The sequence below is a fragment of the Ascaphus truei genome, chromosome 9 (assembly GCF_040206685.1).
Source record: "Ascaphus truei isolate aAscTru1 chromosome 9, aAscTru1.hap1, whole genome shotgun sequence".
Taxonomy (NCBI): domain Eukaryota; kingdom Metazoa; phylum Chordata; class Amphibia; order Anura; family Ascaphidae; genus Ascaphus; species Ascaphus truei.
Window position 1 is genome coordinate 6972685 of NC_134491.1, and position 19416 is coordinate 6992100.

General features: G+C 44.2%; 1 protein-coding gene across 10 annotated transcripts in view; it reads left to right on the forward strand.

Annotated features, from left to right (window-relative positions):
- RYR3 (ryanodine receptor 3) overlaps positions 1 to 19416 on the forward strand; it is a 488303-nt gene that overhangs the window by 453194 nt on the left and 15693 nt on the right. For all 10 annotated transcript variants that reach the window (XM_075613258.1, XM_075613259.1, XM_075613261.1 and 7 more), the window contains 11 exons: positions 2449 to 2530; positions 3352 to 4658; positions 10586 to 10644; positions 11072 to 11243; positions 12013 to 12099; positions 12702 to 12908; positions 13664 to 13794; positions 15228 to 15270; positions 17243 to 17370; positions 18597 to 18657; positions 18770 to 18916. In XM_075613258.1, the coding sequence (XP_075469373.1) occupies positions 2449 to 2530; positions 3352 to 4658; positions 10586 to 10644; positions 11072 to 11243; positions 12013 to 12099; positions 12702 to 12908; positions 13664 to 13794; positions 15228 to 15270; positions 17243 to 17370; positions 18597 to 18657; positions 18770 to 18916 (2424 nt within the window). The remainder of the gene's footprint in view (positions 1 to 2448; positions 2531 to 3351; positions 4659 to 10585; positions 10645 to 11071; positions 11244 to 12012; positions 12100 to 12701; positions 12909 to 13663; positions 13795 to 15227; positions 15271 to 17242; positions 17371 to 18596; positions 18658 to 18769; positions 18917 to 19416) is intronic.

Below are 19416 nucleotides of genomic sequence, written 5' to 3' on the forward strand. Positions count from 1 at the left end.
CCCATATAAGCTAATGCTCACTGTTAACACAGCTTTAAAACACAGCATGGGAATCAGATGCAAAGCCAGATAAAGCATTCACAGACATGTTTCAACCTTAATGGGTATCATCAGTGTGAGGTTGGTTGTACTGCTGGCTTTGCATTTGCATATATATATATGTGTGTCAGCGGCCCCTACCCCCAATGTCGACAAACTTGCGAGGCCTCCCCTTTCACATCTGTATTTCTCTCCTCCCTGTTCCTCACTCTTCCCCATCTCTTCCTCACTCTCCCCCCTCCACTATCACTCAATTACCCCCTCTCACTCAGTCCCGCTCCCTCGATCCCCCCTTTCCTCACGCACATTTCCCCCTCCTCCCCTGGACACACACACACACAAAATAATTACCCCCACAATACAAACACTGCTACTCCTCCCGAAATACAGACACCACTACACCCCCCCCAAATACAGACACTACTACACCTCCCCAAATACAGATACTACTACACCCCCCCCAAATACAGGCACTACTACACCCCCCCAAATACAGACACTACTACACCCCCCCAAATACAGACACTACTACACCCCCCCAAATACAGACACTACTACACCTCCCCAAATACAGACACTACTACACCCCCCCAAATACAGACACTACTACACCCCCCCAAATACAGACACTACTACACCTCCCCAAATACAGACACTACTACACCCCCCCAAATACAGACACTACACCCCCCCCAAATACAGACACTACTACACCCCCCCAAATACAGACACTACTACACCCCCCCAAATACAGACACTACTACACCCCCCCAAATACAGACACTACTACACCTCCCCAAATACAGATACTACTACACTCCCCCAAATACAGACACTACTACACCCCCCCAAATACAGATACTACTACACCCCCCCAAATACAGACACTACTACACCCCCCCCAAATACAGACACTACTACACCTCCCCAAATACAGATACTACTACACCCCCCCAAATACAGACACTACTACACCCCCCAAATACAGACACTACTACACCCCACCCACCCCAAATACAGACACTACTACACCCCCCCCCCAAATACAGACACTACTACACCCCCCCCCCAAATACAGACACTACTACACCCCACCCCCCCAAATACAGACACTACTACACCCCCCAAATACAGACACTACTACACCCCCCTCCGCCAAAGTACAGACACTACTACACACCCCCAAATACAGAAACTACTATACCCCCCCCAAATACAGACACTACTACACCCCCCCAAATACAGACACTACTACACCCCCCCAAATACAGACACTACTACACCTCCCCAAATACAGACACTACTACACCCCCCCAAATACAGACACTACACCCCCCCAAATACAGACACTACTACACCCCCCCAAATACAGACACTACTACACCCCCCCAAATACAGACACTACTACCCCCCCCCCCCAAATACAGACACTACTACACCTCCCCAAATACAGATACTACTACACTCCCCCAAATACAGACACTACTACACCCCCCCAAATACAGATACTACTACACCCCCCAAATACAGACACTACTACACCCCCCCAAATACAGACACTACTACACCCCCCAAATACAGACACTACTACACCCCACCCCCCCAAATACAGACACTACTACACCCCCCCCCCAAATACAGACACTACTACACCCCCCCCCAAATACAGACACTACTACACCCCCCCCCCCCCCAAATACAGACACTACTACACCCCCCCAAATACAGACACTACTACACCCCCCTCCGCCAAAGTACAGACACTACTACACCCCCCCAAATACACAAACTACTATACCCCCCGCAAATACAAATACCACTACACCCCCACAAATACAGACATTACATCCCCCCAAATAAGGACACCACTACACCCCCAAATACAGACATCACTACAGCCCCCCCAAATAAGGACACCACTACACCCCCAAATACAGACATCACTACAGCCCCCCACATACAGACACCATTGATCCCCCCAATACAGACACCACAACTCCCTCCAGATACAAACACCGACACTTATCCCCCCTGACAAAAACACCCCTCCCTTCCCCCCCCCCCCCGTCAGATCCAAACACCCCTTACCTCTGGTTGTTGCCCATGCTGCATCTCTCCCCAGCTGCTCCCTGTCTCTTCCTGCGCCGGGCCTCTCTCTCCAGCCAGTGTGTGCCGGACGTTGGGCCCAGCTTCCGGCACACACCGGCGGGAGAGAGATGACCGGCGTGAGGAGAGACAGGCAGCAGCTGGGGAGAGCTGGGGCCCGGGACACTTGTCCCATCTACCCCCCCTCCCCCCCCTGTCGCTGGCCCGTGTGTGTATATATGTATCTGTTAGTGCAGTGACAAAGACTGCAACCCTGACAAGCTGCTCTATAACCACGGTCTGATCCCTGCTCTCATCTCCCAGGATTCTAGTCAGATTGAGTTGCTGAAGAAGCTGCTGGATCTGCTGCAGGATATGGTGGTCATGCTGCTCTCACTTCTAGAAGGTGGGATCCTTTGTACAGTGCACACATCTGTCTGTATCTGGCACCCTTTGTTGCAGTGTCATGGCGTCCTGTAATGCTCTGCACAGCCATTGCTATGGGGCGTAAATACATTCTGTGACACTGTGTTGTAATAGACTGTTCAGGCATTGCCAGTGATGTATGGGAAATGTTGTGCTACATTGCAATTTGCTTTAGTATCAACTGACTGATGACACAAGTGTAAAGGGAAAATGATTATCCTTCTGAGGATATGAGTTGAGAAAAGTCTTATTTCAGAGGATGGATGCACAGCTCTCATTACAACTGCGTGTAACCAAGCACTCTAATGAGGGCCGCTGGGTACTTGTCCACGGTGATAATATTGGAGGAGCTTTACTAGGGGGGAAGTGGAGCCGTGAGCTTACAGTGTAGTTTTTAATACCAAGGGATCTGGCACTGTTTTTTCACTGAGGTCCTCTCCTTCAAAGGGATATTATTGCTAGGACATTATTTCTCGTAACACCATTTCTTCTTTGCTAGTCGAACATACACTGCTGAGCACCAAATTATAGATTTCTAGGCAGCTGTCCCTGAAGAGCAGAATAAATTCAATCCTCGCTTATTAGCATGATACTAAAATTATTTACATATACTTCGCATTTTTAATTTCCTATTCACCAGCTGACAATTCTGAATACAATCTGTAGTATGCTCAGCATTCAGTGTATATATCCCCAGCTGTAAAATACTGTATATATCTCAGAGGGGGGGAGGGGGACTTTTTCTCTAATTAGTTCTTGTACATTGTATCATTCTTTTTCCTTTTTATTATACATTTGCAGGGAATGTAGTGAACGGGACGATTGGAAAACAAATGGTGGATACGCTTGTAGAGTCCTCTAGCAATGTTGAGATGATCCTAAAGTTCTTTGATATGTTCCTGAAGTTGAAAGACCTCACCAGTTCAGACACCTTCAAAGAATACGATCCTGAGGGGAAAGGAATCATCTCAAAAAAGGAGTTCCAGAAGGCCATGGAAGGCCAGAAGCAATATGCGCAGTCGGAAATTGAATTCCTACTCTCCTGCGCAGAAGCAGATGAAAATGACATGTTTAACTACGTTGAATTTGTAGATAGATTTCACGAACCAGCAAAGGACATTGGGTTCAATGTAGCAGTTTTGTTGACTAATCTTTCAGAACACATGCCACATGATTCCCGGCTTCGGTGCCTGTTAGATCCTGCAAACAGTGTTCTGAGTTACTTTTCTCCATACTTGGGCCGCATCGAGATTATGGGCGGCGCAAAGAGGATAGAGCGAGTGTATTTTGAGATCAGTGAGTCCAGCCGGACACAGTGGGAGAAGCCGCAAGTCAAGGAGTCCAAGAGGCAGTTCATATTTGATGTGGTCAATGAAGGGGGAGAGCAGGAGAAAATGGAACTGTTTGTCAACTTCTGCGAAGACACAATTTTTGAGATGCAGTTGGCATCTCAGATCTCTGAATCAGACACGGCAGACAGACCCGAGGAGGAAGAAGAGGATGAGCCACACCACATGATAGAAGTCGGGGAAGAAGACGAGGAAGAGCAGTCATTAGAATCCGCTTCTGCTTTTATTGTAGCTTGTGCAGCACTTAAAAAGAACACCTCCAATTTCCTAAAAATGCTCACCTTGAAAAACATCAGCAAACAGTTTCGGAAGGTGAAAAAGATGACCCTGAAGGAACTAGTGAAGGTCTTTTTCTCATTTTTCTGGATGCTCTTTGTGGGCTTGTTCCAGTTTGTGTTCACTATAGTATGGGGCATCTTTCAGATCCTTTGGAGCACGGTCTTCGGGGGGGGCTTAGTGGAAGGGGCCAAAAACATAAAAGTCACCAAAATATTGGGAGACATGCCAGACCCCACGCAGTTTGGAATCCACGATGACGTCCTGGAAGCTGAAAAAGCAGATGCCCCTGAACATGCTATGTCCACAGAACTTGTGAAAGGTGACAAGGGGGAGGCTGATATGCCAGATATTTTTGGGATGCAAAAGAAAGAAGGTTCTAAGCACATGCTGGAAATTGGGCTTGGAGATTTCACAGAGGCCGTAGGTACAGAGAGTCCAACCACATTGGAACATGCTGTCCATAAGAAAAGAAAAGAATTTGTGAGTACCTTTCCCCTTTTACTGTACAAAACCTATTTTAAGCACCAACAGACCCTCTCACTCTTGTACCTCATGCTACCCTCCCTCTAATTGTTCCTATTATTCACCCCCTCTCCTTCATCTTTCCTGTGCCTGTCTGTATGTTGGGCGGCCAGAGCCTGTGCCTGTCTGTATGTTGGGCGGCCAGAGCCTGTGCCTGTCAGTATGTTGGGCAGCCAGAGCCTGTGCCTGTCTGTATGTTGGGCGGCCAGAGCCTGTGCCTGTCTGTATGTTGGGCGGCCAGAGCCTGTGCTTAGTATGTTGGGCGGCCAGAGCCTGTGCCTGTCTGTATGTTGGGCGGCCAGAGCCTGTGCCTGTCTGTATGTTGGGCGGCCAGAGCCTGTGCCTGTCTGTATGTTGGGCGGCCAGAGCCTGTGCCTGTCAGTATGTTGGGCGGCCAGAGCCTGTGCCTGTCTGTATGTTGGGCGGCCAGAGCCTGTGCTTAGTATGTTGGGCGGCCAGAGCCTGTGCCTGTCTGTATGTTGGGCGGCCAGAGTCTGTGCCTGTCTGTATGTTGGGCGGCCAGAGCCTGTGCCTGTCAGTATGTTGGGCGGCCAGAGCCTGTGCCTGTCTGTATATTGGGCGGCCAGAGCCTGTGCCTGTCAGTATGTTGGGCGGCCAGAGCCTGTGCCTGTCTGTATGTTGGGCGGCCAGAGTCTGTGCTTGTCTGTATGTTGGGCGGCCAGAGCCTGTGCCTGTCAGTATGTTGGGCGGCCAGAGCCTGTGCCTGTCTGTATGTTGGGCGGCCAGAGCCTGTGCCTGTCAGTATGTTGGGCGGCCAGAGCCTGTGCCTGTCTGTATGTTGGGCGGCCAGAGTCTGTGCCTGTCTGTATGTTGGGCGGCCAGAGCCTGTGCCTGTCAGTATGTTGGGCGGCCAGAGCCTGTGCCTGTCTGTATGTTGGGCGGCCAGAGCCTGTGCCTGTCTGTATGTTGGGCGGCCAGAGCCTGTGCCTGTCTGTATGTTGGGCGGCCAGAGCCTGTGCCTGTCTGTATGTTGGGCGGCCAGAGCCTGTGCCTGTCAGTATGTTGGGCGGCCAGAGCCTGTGCCTGTCAGTATGTTGGGCGGCCAGAGTCTGTGCCTGTCAGTATGTTGGGCGGCCAGAGTCTGTGCCTGTCTGTATGTTGGGCGGCCAGAGCCTGTGCCTGTCTGTATGTTGGGCGGCCAGAGCCTGTGCCTGTCAGTATGTTGGGCGGCCAGAGCCTGTGCCTGTCTGTATGTTGGGCGGCCAGAGCCTGTGCCTGTCAGTATGTTGGGCGGCCAGAGCCTGTGCCTGTCTGTATGTTGGGCGGCCAGAGCCTGTGCCTGTCAGTATGTTGGGCGGCCAGAGCCTGTGCCTGTCTGTATGTTGGGCGGCCAGAGCCTGTGCCTGTCTGTATGTTGGGCGGCCAGAGCCTGTGCCTGTCTGTATGTTGGGCGGCCAGAGCCTGTGCCTGTCTGTATGTTGGGCGGCCAGAGCCTGTGCCTGTCTGTATGTTGGGAGGCCAGAGCCTGTGCCTGTGCCTGTCTGTATGTTGGGAGGCCAGAGATTGTGCCTGTCTGTATGTTGGGAGGCCAGAGCCTGTGCCAGTCTGTATGTTGGGCGGCCAGAGCCTGTGCCTGTCAGTATGTTGGGCGGCCAGAGCCTGTGCCTGTCTGTATGTTGGGCGGCCAGAGCCTGTGCCTGTCAGTATGTTGGGCGGCCAGAGCCTGTGCCTGTCTGTATGTTGGGCGGCCAGAGCCTGTGCCTGTCAGTATGTTGGGCGGCCAGAGCCTGTGCCTGTCAGTATGTTGGGCGGCCAGAGCCTGTGCCTGTCTGTATGTTGGGCGGCCAGAGCCTGTGCCTGTCAGTATGTTGGGCGGCCAGAGCCTGTGCCTGTCTGTATGTTGGGCGGCCAGAGCCTGTGCCTGTCAGTATGTTGGGCGGCCAGAGCCTGTGCCTGTCTGTATGTTGGGCGGCCAGAGCCTGTGCCTGTCTGTATATTGGGCGGCCAGAGCCTGTGCCTGTCTGTATGGTGCAGTGAATGTTGGAGCTATCTACTGCTCCCTCTGAATGACCTAATATTGATGTCTCGAGGTTTAGCTTCTCTTGCTCTTAGGACCTTATTCTTTATCTGCCGGATTTCTGTGGCTTTGTGTTCGAGAAAGGCCACTTTGGTGTATATAGAATAAGCCCTTGGTCTCAGGACTGAGACAGAAACGAGGACCTCAGTGACAGGAACTTTGTATTTCCAGCCGCAAAAGAGGGAGCTAAAGCGCTAACACTCATCACTCCTCCCTGGTTATCTGGGACACTTAATAAGGCAGACCCGGCTCGTTAGTCATGCATTCTAGTCAGCAAACCATGCGCCTAAAGGTTGCAACATAAAATAAAGATAGGGATAATTGTTAAGCGCTTACAATGTTCTTTACAGTATAACCATGAAAACAATATCAGATAAACTGCAGATACAGTATCAAAGCACACACATCAAGAACACGATATCAGCAAGTTGGTGCTGTAATACAGAGTAATGGTGTCTCACTCATAGGGTTGCCAGGTGTCTAGTATTGAACCGGAGTGTCTTGTATTTGGACACTCTGTCCAGTAAAACATTAGAGGTAATACTGGACATGTATGTGTCCGGTATTTCATTTCTGGACTCAGTGTCTTGTCCGGCTTGGAGGGCCGCGGGATTTCCCCGAGCAGGGATGTTGCTAGGGGACTGGGCAGCTTCCTCCATCCTAATTGGCTGCTGCTGGGTAATGCAGCCAATCAGGCGGAGGTGTCGGAAGCCTGAGGGTGAGGCCAAGGAGAGGGGGAAACAGCATGGAGCAGAAAGGGATGTGTATGTGTGTGTGTCTTGAGCGTGTGTCTGTGTGTCTCGCACCTGTCACCATTGTGTCTAGTATTTTTTGAGAAGCCACCTGGTAACTCTACTCACTCAGTGTTCTCCAGTACACTTCTGTAGTTACTGTAACTGGGCTGCTATTTGTTGAAAGACAGAAAAATTCTGCTTAGATTGGGCTTTACGAAAACTCCTGACCCGGTTTTTATGATCTTCATACAGCTCTGCTCTGTATCTGTTCCAACCAAGAATTAACTTTGTATTTCTCGTCATGTTGCGGTAATACGCAACTCAGAGAGAAATGCAGGATCTATTTGTATGCAAACAGAATCCGTTTTCATGTATTCTTTGAAGCCTCTTCTGTGATGTGAAGATATGATTTGTGTACATTGCACGGCTGGAAACGCCACATTGTATGGTGGAAACCATGAAATTTTTACTCCTAAATCCTTCATCGTTAATTATTTACCTAATTTAGTTTGATTGCATCCTGATTGACACCAGCTCAGATGGCGGGATACTTGTGGCGCATTATTTATGCTTCTATTTAGTTCAGAATTTCCCTAACCTATTTATATATTATGTTGGGGTTTTTGAATAATCAGTAAACAGATGTTAGTTCATCATTTCCTAATTGAGCTCTAGAGGCATCAGATGGTTTGGAGGTGACTCTGATGAAGATAATTGGATACAGGTAGCATTGTTTCAATTTACAAGCAATATATGGGAACATACTAAATATGGATCACCAATACCCTCTATGATTAATAATCTATGCATGTTGGTATCTTTTTAATAATAAATTGTTCGGAAATGTATGATACTCTGTTTTAATTGGATAGTGAAAGTTATGTTTTAACCATAGTAGTGACAATCTTTTTTCACTGGTAATGAGAGCCACGGGACAATGGGGTCTTTATTCTCTCTCTAATTTATGTTTTTATTATAATTACCCTTATGGGTGCACCTACATTAAATTATTGACGGGCTGAGCGAGGGTTTTTCTTTAGTTTGTTTGTATTGTACTCTGCTCTGATTTTATAGCAAAGACGGACATTTTACTGTCTACGCCAACTTAGGCCTTTAATAAACAAGTTAAAGACCATTGGCCCAGGTACTGAACCCTGAGGAAGTAAGCTCTGAGGAGAGACAGGGATGCAATAAATCAACTTTCTACATTTGTGTAGCTTTGTTTAGCTTTGTGCATCTTCATTGTCAAAGTAATGTTCCGGAATGATACGCTTGTCTTGTAACCGCGCTGTGTCTTTCAGTTAAAACGCACTTACCTGACAACAATTCCCTGTGTAGCAGTACGTCACCGACCAGTTCGGCAGCAAAGGGATCTAATTATCAGTTTCATATTGAGTGCATCGCCAGAGATTAATGCAGCAACAGTTGAGAGTTGGAAAATGACTGTCAAATCAGCATTATCCTTCTGGGACTATATTCTGGGACTATATTAAACACTCACGTCCCCAGGCTGTTTTATTTAGTAATAATCTAGTGATTTGTTTTCTTCACACAGCAAATCTCAATCCTCATATGTATTATCAGTGTCCAATGTCTGCATATTCAGTGTCGCCTAAACGCAGTCCCACGTCCAAACTCAGAAACTTTATAAAGAATAATGTATCCCTGAATACAATTTATTGATTTTGCTTTGTGCACCCGAGGTGTGCAACGATCCTAAATTCAAGGGCGCAGCTTGTATATAGTAAAGTTATTTTAAGTTAGACAGTGACGTCGCGTCAAAACAGATGCATTGTATCCGTCGTGAGCGCTTATAGTAGGAGCGGCGTGGCGGCTTGCTCGCGATCGCTGGAAGTCCATTCAATTTGATTTTTTTCAACGACCGCAGCGTGACGTCAGCGTCCCCGGCACCACAAGCGCAGCCTGATTGTTTCTGCATTGTTTCCTCAGTTTGGTATATTATGTGATATCTGTTGCTGTGTCTTTTGAGTTTTGTGGCCTTTCAGAACTCAGTTTAGTTTTATTGTACCTTGTGATACAGTATCGCTGTAACCGAGCAGTATGAGAACTCTCCACGCGTCGTTACCAGGGCCTTGTACAGGCCATTTTCCAGCAGGTGTCAAAACCATCAAGAAATCCCAATGCTTCTCTAGGACGAAAACATCTGCTCGATCTCCGCTCTGGGACTACATTTAAATATAGTCTCACATCTTTATAATGTGCGTGTTCACTAGGGAGGAGCTGTTACTCATCTCATAACATGGTATAGTTATTTGGACAATATAGCAGCATTACCTTAAGGTGAGCGCGTCACAATTACAGTATAGTGCACAGTACGCACCACATAGGAGTTTTACAGGCACAGTCCCTGCCCAGATAAGCTTACAATCTGTGTTCTTGGTGTTCTTCCCCTGCTTCAAACTCGGTGTCATTGTTATCAGAATTAGCTACCCCTTCTGTTGGGGTTAGTGTAGTGCTGCTCTCCTAACATGGATATCACCACTAATTAATGAATACTCAGAAGTGGTTTAAACTGCTTTAGGAGCATGATATCTAACTAGAGCTCAACCCCGTTATAATGCGATCCGTTACAACGCAAATCCGCTTATAACGCGATGCAAGCGTGGCTCCCAATTTTCGTATTTATGAATACTTTACAACACGATTATTGGTGTCTTAAATACGTTATTGTACAATGCATACAATTATACATTATTTCGACCGCGATCCGCTTATAACGCGATGTGATTCTTTGGACCCCAAGCACAGCGTTATAAGGGGGTTGAGCTGTATTTGAAATATGCTCTTCACACATCAATATTCAAAACTGGTTAGGAAATTATTGAACAGCTCTGATAATAATAATAATTTAAAAAAATAACACCTTGAAAGGAACAGAACTTTTACAGAAAGGACAGTGAGCTTCTGGTATCACTCGGACAATCTTGTCTGAGCGAATGAGTTTAGCTGAAAAATGACTTTAGTCTACATGACCGAAGGAAGTCAGGGTTGTGAATATGCAGGCGGAATATGCAGTGCTAATTGCAGTCTTTTAGCGATAATAAAATCACTCTAAATCGCTCTAAAATGGAGTTCTTACCTTGTAACTGCAGGCAGAAGAAATTGCGAAGGCGAATGAAGACGACTCAAAAGCTGAATCGGAGAAAGCAGAGTAAGTTGAATTCACAGTTCTCTTGATACATTTGCATTGATTGAAGGAAATGCTCATTATTTAGACCACGAGATTAAATAGATCATCAATGCAAACCGTGCACTGTAAGGAAGGGGTTCAGTTGTTGGAAAAATAAATAAATACTTTGTATACTACTTATCCAACTCTCTGTGTAGCATATTTAAAAATAAATAATGCACATTGTATGACTTTAGTGTCTGTGTCACTTAAATAACAGCTTTTGTGACTAGAGCGTTAGCATGTTGCTTTATATGGATATGTGTTCATTTATTTATCGAAGCACCAAGTTTGTACATTACAAATCTTAGCTATTGCATTCATCACTCCTGGAAAGCATGGAATGAGTTAAAAGGGGCTGAGTTTGGGGAAAAGATTAGAACATGATCTGTTATTAATATCTTTTCAGCATGGAGGATGGTGAGAAAAAGGACAAAGTTAAGGCAGAAAAGCAGTTGGAGATTTTGGAAAGTAAAGTTGGTACAAAGAAAAAGAGGAGACGTGGTCAGAAGAAGGAGGAACCTGAAGCGTTTATGGCAAACTTCTTGGCAGGCTTGGAGATTTACCAAACCAAAATGCTGGTAAGAGTTTACGCTGAAGCAGCTGCTTAGACATACGCTGATGCAGTGCTGGTTGGGCTCTCCTGTCACTATACGAGCAGGTCCTGTTATAAGAAACACCACTCGGCTCATGAGACCAGCTCAAGGAGAAACGACCAGCACAGTAAAGCGATTGTTTCTTGACTTGTTCCTGGAACTCACTGCACACAGGTTACGTTTGACGCTTTCCATAGACGTCAGCACAGAGATCTTGGTTAGTTTCACAGGTCACTGGAATGGAAATATGGTAATTTTCTTATTATTGCTGCTTGTAACCCGTGGCAACTGAATAAAGCGTAGCGCAAATTTGCCATGGCATTGCAGATGTTGTCCGTAATATTCACAGGACAGGATGCTGTTGCTTTTAGTTACATTCGTGGAAATGTTTTCAGTGCCATGTTTCCAGCAAACGTGAGGATGGGCAGATATTAACGTTATACTAAAGTATTAGAATTCTGTTACACGCACAATACACAAACTACTAGAGCTTGGTATTACCAATGGTTATGACATATTATAGCCTTAAAGATAAGACTGCACGTAAGGAAATGTACATCTCACATGTGAAAATATCTGCATGTCAAAAACTTGTGTGGAATCCTTACATTGATTGATTGATTGATTTTAATGTTTTAATCAGAAGCAGAAAATAATCATATTTCATTGGGGATAGCTATACCAACTGGGACTCTTTCTGGCTACATATTCATCTGCGGTGGCTCATTTGTCTTCCTCATCTTTTTAATTTCAGAATTATCTGGCTCGAAACTTCTACAATCTGAGATTTCTTGCTTTGTTTGTCGCGTTTGCCATTAACTTTATTCTGTTGTTCTACAAGGTAAGATGCTGCATAAAATATCCCTTTTCTTGTATCCTACAGTGGTCGTCATTGTTGCAAAAGTACTTTAGAATCTTTTGTTGTATTCCTAAATCCATTGTCCTCTCGTATGGAGAGAAATACTTTCTTTGAAGATGGAGACAGGCTTTTATCCTTGGCTTTGTATGGCCGCTGTTTGAGCTTTATTCCGGCTCGTAGCTCAGTTTGTGGCTTTGCTGCTCATTCATGAGCTAGGAATCCTGCACAATAAGACCGAGGTATAGACGCTAATCTGCTTTTGTGGTTTTAGCAAATCACTTCTTTAAAAGTTTGCTTCTGCCCCACGTCAGATTCGTTAGCAAATAAATTCTAAGGGAATTAGCAGTTGAAGTTTTTTTAAGAACTCTTCTAAGGTGAGACTATTTCTTCAATGAGTTATATTTTCAGTCCGTTACATACTTTGTATGCGCCTTTAACCACTTACATATACTGAACATAATACAGATGAAATAAACATGTACTTTAGGCTCATACATGTGCCAGTTTAGATGATGCTGGCAGCCTCCAATCGACTATAAAGGTCATCATGCATGTGTATGGTATGTTGTGCTGAATTTTCTCAGGTGACTGAAGAACCTGCCAGTGAAGACCCAGATAAAGAACCAAATCCATGGAACACGTTCCAGGAGGAAGAGGAGGATGTGGATCAGGGAGCCGTGTATTTTGTCCTGCAGGAGAACACTGGTTACATGGCTCCAACACTTCGCATTCTAGCGATTATTCACACTGTCATCTCCTTGGTCTGTGTTGTTGGATACTACTGTCTGAAGGTACTGTTCTAGATCAGAAACGTGCATACAAACAATATCACAAGTGAATAAGTCACTCCTGCTCAGCCTGTCCCTCAAAAAACGTCAGCACCAGAGATCACACTAGGTCAGGAGACACATTGTTGACCCCAAGTAAGAAAGAGTCTCTCTGAGATCACTGATGGCTGTGCAACTTCACAGTGTCCATCATTCTCAGGGATATTTCTAGCTATATTAAAACAGCTCCTTATCGAGCGCCACTAACCACAGATACATTCTGACGCTAAGCATCAGTCTCTATGGATTTATTTCACTTGTAACTTAACATCTTGAGGATGCAATTGTATTATGCTTCTTACCTAACCCTACAAAAATCACATTCAATATATACTAAAACGGTCCATTCCCTTGGGTAGAATCACTTCTAATTTTACATTGATGGCGTTGGTAATTATATTCTTTATGTATCTAAAACAAGAGAGAAAGTAAATACACTCTTAATGTACAAATCATTTTCCAATACAACCTCCTGCTGTGTGACGGGGGATTCATTCACAGTAACACCTTTGTTTTCTCCAGCGAATTATATTATACTGAATCAGGATGAACACTATTGAGTATATCAGGGAATCACTGAAAGTTACACTAAAACTCAAAGCAGGATTAATAGAGTCCATCATACCTCCAACTGGTATTGGATTAAAATAAGTGGTTCAAAATTAATAATAATAATAACTGTAGGCAGATGTTTGGTAACATGACTTCCTCTCTCGAAGGTCCCGCTTGTGGTGTTTAAACGTGAGAAAGAAATTGCTCGCAATGTGGAGTTTGATGGTCTGTACATCACAGAGCAGCCCTCGGATGATGACATTAAAGGGCAATGGGATCGTCTGGTCATAAACACACCGTAAGACACACAGCTTGTATTCATATTCATGCTGAGGACTACCTGTATCCACCACGGCAAACTCTGTTTTGATTGTACACATCTCACATTTGTTCAGTGCAGTCATATTGCTCAGGTTATGGCTGGCAGAATTGTGAGATAGTTACCGATTTTTCTCTGAATAATATAGATAATCTTGCGGGGAGTGGCAAATAGCCTTGATTTTAAACTCACGGTAGAGCCGTTATTGCTGTATTAAATAACACTGGTTTAACATACGGCTACTTGGTAAAACTCAAGCTCACACACTGGTGACTCCGTATTAAAACAGCTGGAATATCCCCCAAACCATGTGCAGCTACCCAGGCCATGAGTGGAAGAGATTACACAGCACTCTAGCTCACAAAGCAAAGCCCAGCCTGTAGGGAAACATGAGCAGCGACTGTAATGTGCTTTGTAGTTAATCCTCCTGTAGTTCAGTGGAAATTAAATAGATGTTCTTAAGCATTGGATGCTCGTTAATCATCAGTGGTATTTAGTTCTAACAGGGAAGAGAGGCAGCATGAGGCCCACCAATTATGCAGTACAAGCAACATAAGATGTTTCGCCATTGGTAATTCAACCTCAAACACACCCCTGACCACATTCTGTAGCTTGAAAATATACTGTAATTCTTAATGCTACTCCTGTATGCGCCCTGATAGTACAGCAAACAACTACATTTTAAAGACAAAAACAATAGCACAGAAAACACCCATAAATAATGATAAATAATAGGACATACATGACTTTATATCGTAACCAAATGGGCCAGACTAGATGTCTGATGAAAAAAAAGGCACAAAAAAAGCAGAGTAATTGGACTGTTGTGTATAACGGTGCCCATGAGTCCTGCAGACATGCCCATGCTTTACTCTGGCACTTATGCCAACCCCCAAGGCTAATTTGGCCTGGCATTCCTTCCATTCTTATTTCTGCTGAACTTCGGCCGAAGGATACACATATCCCAACTATTTTTAGCATGCGTTACTCCCCCTGGAGAAAATCTCTGTGGAGCTTCTGGGTGTTTTAAGTTGTATAAAGTTAAAAATAAATGGGCAATCCTGTAGAATTCTCTGATCTGCGGTGTTACATTCAGGTATATAACAGGTTGGGCTCAGGTTTTATGAGAGACATGCTTGAATATTTTTCCTTTCTTTCCTTCTGCATTAATAAAGTACACATACAAATGAATAAATACATTCCACGTATGAATTGATTTGGGGTGCACTGTAAGATGGGTAGGTCTGACAATGTTCGGTAACAGGGTGGGTGCAGATGGGGAAGCCTTGAGTTCACTCTTGGTGGTTCATGTGAAACAATTTTGCTATTTTGTAGCTATAATTTGCTCATTTCAAACAAGTTTCTGAAATGTGCTGCAGTGGTTTGAATAACACAAGACTTTCTTTTTGTAGGTCTTTCCCGAATAATTACTGGGATAAATTTGTTAAAAGAAAGGTAAGTACACCTATTCTCTTGACTGCCAACTTGTTTGTGTTTTCTCAAGTTGCAAGTTATCGAGTAAGATCATAATGCTGTCAAGATGTTGAACTACTAACCCAATACATATCATATATTTTATTAAATAGATTTTAAACTGGTTACAATATAATCCCATGGGAGATGCTTATTCAGCTGCTGAATTCCTTAAATATTGTTTACAATACAATCCCCTAGTCACCTTAAATGGCCAGTGCTTTGATTCCTTGTCATACTGTTGGCCAGTAAAGCAGTTGTCATGTAAGACAGGGAAATGCTACATTGATGATGTCTAAGCAGAAAACCCTCGCTGTGGTTCAGACATGTATCTGTTCTTTCAGCGGTCTGTGTGCAATTCCACATTTTAATCAAAGTGTAACATCCACTAGCTTAAGTTACCATGGATATTAAGTCTTCGGGAAGAGATGTTCAGTCCCAGATGAATTTATTGTACTGAAACGCTGCCTGCTTATGCTGGCAACGGCTGCAATCCCACGCAGTCTGTATTCTGAATCTTTGGGTGTTATTTATTAAACTGTGATAGTGCTGTTCAGGGCATTATCGCACGGACGCTTCCACTGACTTCAAAGGGAGATTCTGTGCGATAATGCCCTGACCAGCACTATCGCAGAGTAATTAATTACCCCCTTTAGGTCCAAAAAAGGAGCCAAGTTATAACTTATGACGAAGGCTGAGGGTAAGACATAGAAAGGTGTGCCCGTACCCTAAATGGCCAAATGACAGTTTACGGTTTTGTACCTCCGCTTCTCGTATGTTCATGTTTCTCTTCTCTCTCCATTGTCCTGAGCTGCAGAATACATTAGTACTTGATACATGATACCTCAAACCCACCTCAGCAAACTTGACACCCTCTACAATTCAATTTGTCGTTTTGTTCTCCAATGCAACTACAACACACATCACTGCGAAATGCTCAAAGAACTAGATTGGTCAACACTAGAGTCTAGGCGCAAAGTTCACCTTTCCTGTCTTGCCTTTAAATTCTTCATGGGCAAGCTACCCAGCTACCTGAACAAGCTCCTCACCCCTACCACATACAGCACTTATCACCTGAGATCAGACTCCAAAAGACTGTTCATGGTCCCAAGGCTCAACAAAGTATCCGGACGTTCCTCCTTCTCCTACCGTGCACCCCAAAACTGGAACAACCTTCCAGAGACTCTCACATCCATCACCAGTTTAAGTTCTTTCAAATCTAAGGCTGTCTCACATTTTAACCTGGTCTGTAACTGTTTCATACGCTCATAATATATATTTTCTTTAACTGTGCACGCAATGTCTTGTATATAATGTATACCCTGTTCATTTATGTAACTGTACTTGTAACCATGTATTATTTGTTTTACTCTGTGCCCAGGACATACTTGAAAACGAGATGTAACTCTCAATGTATTACTTCCTGGTAAAAATATTTTATAAATAAATAAATACATGATAATTAAAAGTGATGGCACTCCTGCACTGCAGTTTGGATCACATTACAATAACACTCCAGTGTCATTTGACTTCCCCAGATTTCTTCAGCTGGTTCTTCCCTTGGAATGGACCGGCCTGTTGGAAGGAACCGTCTGACATTTATCCTCATTCCACTTGAATTGATTTAAAACAAACCCAACAGAATGATAATGTGTCGCAGCTTCATTGTTTCCCAGCCTTTCCCCCTAGTTAGCAAATAGACTAAACTGAGCCCAAGTTGTATCCATCATGTCATGTAACCGGAGATTGCTGCAGTTACCAGAATTATCTTCTTGTTTTAACATTTTTATTGTCTCTCTCTGAAATTCTTGTTCTAATCTTTATTTAGTTGATGTTTTCATTCTAAAAAAAAAGCTGCCATTCCACTGGTCTCTAACATATAAAGGCAGTGTGGACTGGGCATGTTCCTAGTAAGGGTTTTTATAAGGGATCCATCACTGCTTGTTTTGTACAGGTTATCAACAAGTACGGAGACCTGTACGGAGCAGACAGAATTGCAGAGCTCCTGGGCTTGGATAAAAACGCTCTAGACTTTAGTCCAGTGGATAAGATAAAACCAGAAGAGGGATCGCTCGTATCATGGTGTGTAAATCCTTATTATAACATGACAAGCAGTGGATTATTTATGTCTGTAGTTTACAATGTGCTGCCGCTCTTCTCCATTACTAGAGAATAAGTAGATTGACCATGTTATGCATAGATTTAACCATTAGGAGCCATATGATTAGCCAGAACCTCTGCAATGAGCTTTCTATACTTTTGATGCGCACGGCATTTACATAAACCACTACCCTACGCTTATAGTGCCGGCGACGTCGGGCTGCGGTCGCTGGAAAAATCAAATCGAGATGACATCCAGCCGTCGCTCCGTTACGTTGCACTTACTATAAACGCACGCGACGGTGGCAATGCGTTTGTTATGACGCAGCGTTGCTGTCGCCAGCACTATAAGCGCAGCCGTAGCCTCCCGTGATCTCTGCATAGACTGGGATGTTGTTGCTGAATTTTTGCATCGTTTCACAAATATATTGTTTGGGTAACTTTATATCTCACCCTTTCAATGCTACAGAGGAAGGCAGCATTGTTCTTCTACCTACAGCCAGGCCTCTAATCAGTATTTATCCAGCATACAGTGTACATGTGCCTCTAATTTACATATAGTAATTAACCCAGGGATCGCACAAATTAGAGCAGTTTGCATAGTGTTGACCTCGAGTTGCCCTCCTTGAAAAAAAAATCTACATATGATTTAAAAGCGCAGCTCCCATTTACAGTATCTGTTCGAGGATCTTTTTTGTACAAATTGCCTTTTTACCGTTTTTTGTTTACAAACGTAATTGATTATTCCTCCAATAATGTTTTGTAGAAATACTGATGTAAAAATGATTTATTTTTGTGGGCAACGTTGGCGTTTCTGCTGAATTATTTGTTAGTTATAATACACACTGCTCCAGTTGGAGGTTTATATCTGCCTCTGTGCGTATAAGTGTGTATGATATACTCATATTTGTTGTGTGCAGTTAGGCTTTTGGCCATAAATGAAAAAAAGCTAATACAGATAAATTATAAAACAACCACTGGTAGAAGTGCTGTTACATGACTGAGGGCTTTCATATTATTGTAACTGCATTATATGTTGGTAAGTGGGACTGCACCTTTAAACAGAGGTATTTCACTGAACTCATCAGTCAGAATGATACAATCTGTGTTGAGCTATTGTTGAAACAAATCGCTTTGAAGACATGACTGTAAAGGTTCTGCCAGCTACTGCTTCCATGTGTCAGTGATACCAGTTTTGTCATCTGCAGGCTGAGTTCCATTGACATGAAGTATCACATCTGGAAGCTTGGAGTGGTCTTCACTGACAATGTAAGTAGGAACCCATTGGCCTACAGCAGTAATTGGTTGTACCTAAGGTCACATAGAACAAACACAGCCCGTAGAGCTGCGTGCTCGGATACTAAGCTTTTTCTTCTTCCAGTCCTTCCTGTATCTCGCCTGGTATACGACCATGTCTATCCTTGGACACTACAACAATTTCTTCTTTGCTGCTCATCTGCTGGATATCGCTATGGGCTTCAAGACTCTGAGAACCATTTTGTCTTCAGTAACTCACAATGGAAAACAAGTGAGTGTGGCTTGAGGGGAACTTATATGGGATAGAGTTTGACTTGTGATAGGGTTGCAACCGATCAAGCAATAGCGATTCATTTGCCATTCTGATGTTAATTACCAGATGATTGTAATGTATATAAAATGGACAGCAGAGTATGTAAAGAGATTAAACACTTCCACAGTTGTATTCACTGCAGTAGTACAACCTTGTTTACAGCCATGTCATGTAAGGCATATGACTTAATAAAACCACTAATACAGCCACATTACTCGTGCCAGAGAGAGTTCTTTCTGGCTGCACACAGCTGAATTAAGTGCTGTGCTTTTCACAGTTCAAACGCGGGCACTTAAGGTGTCCAGCTTTCATAAAGAGAAATAATATGCAGACCAGTTACTGCATATTTGGATAGTCATAAAACGTGCAAGTTGTTTGCAAAGCATTTCTGATAATGGCACTAACTCAATCAGTCATTATTACCACTTGTATCGTGCCCTGCACATTTGTAAGGAGAG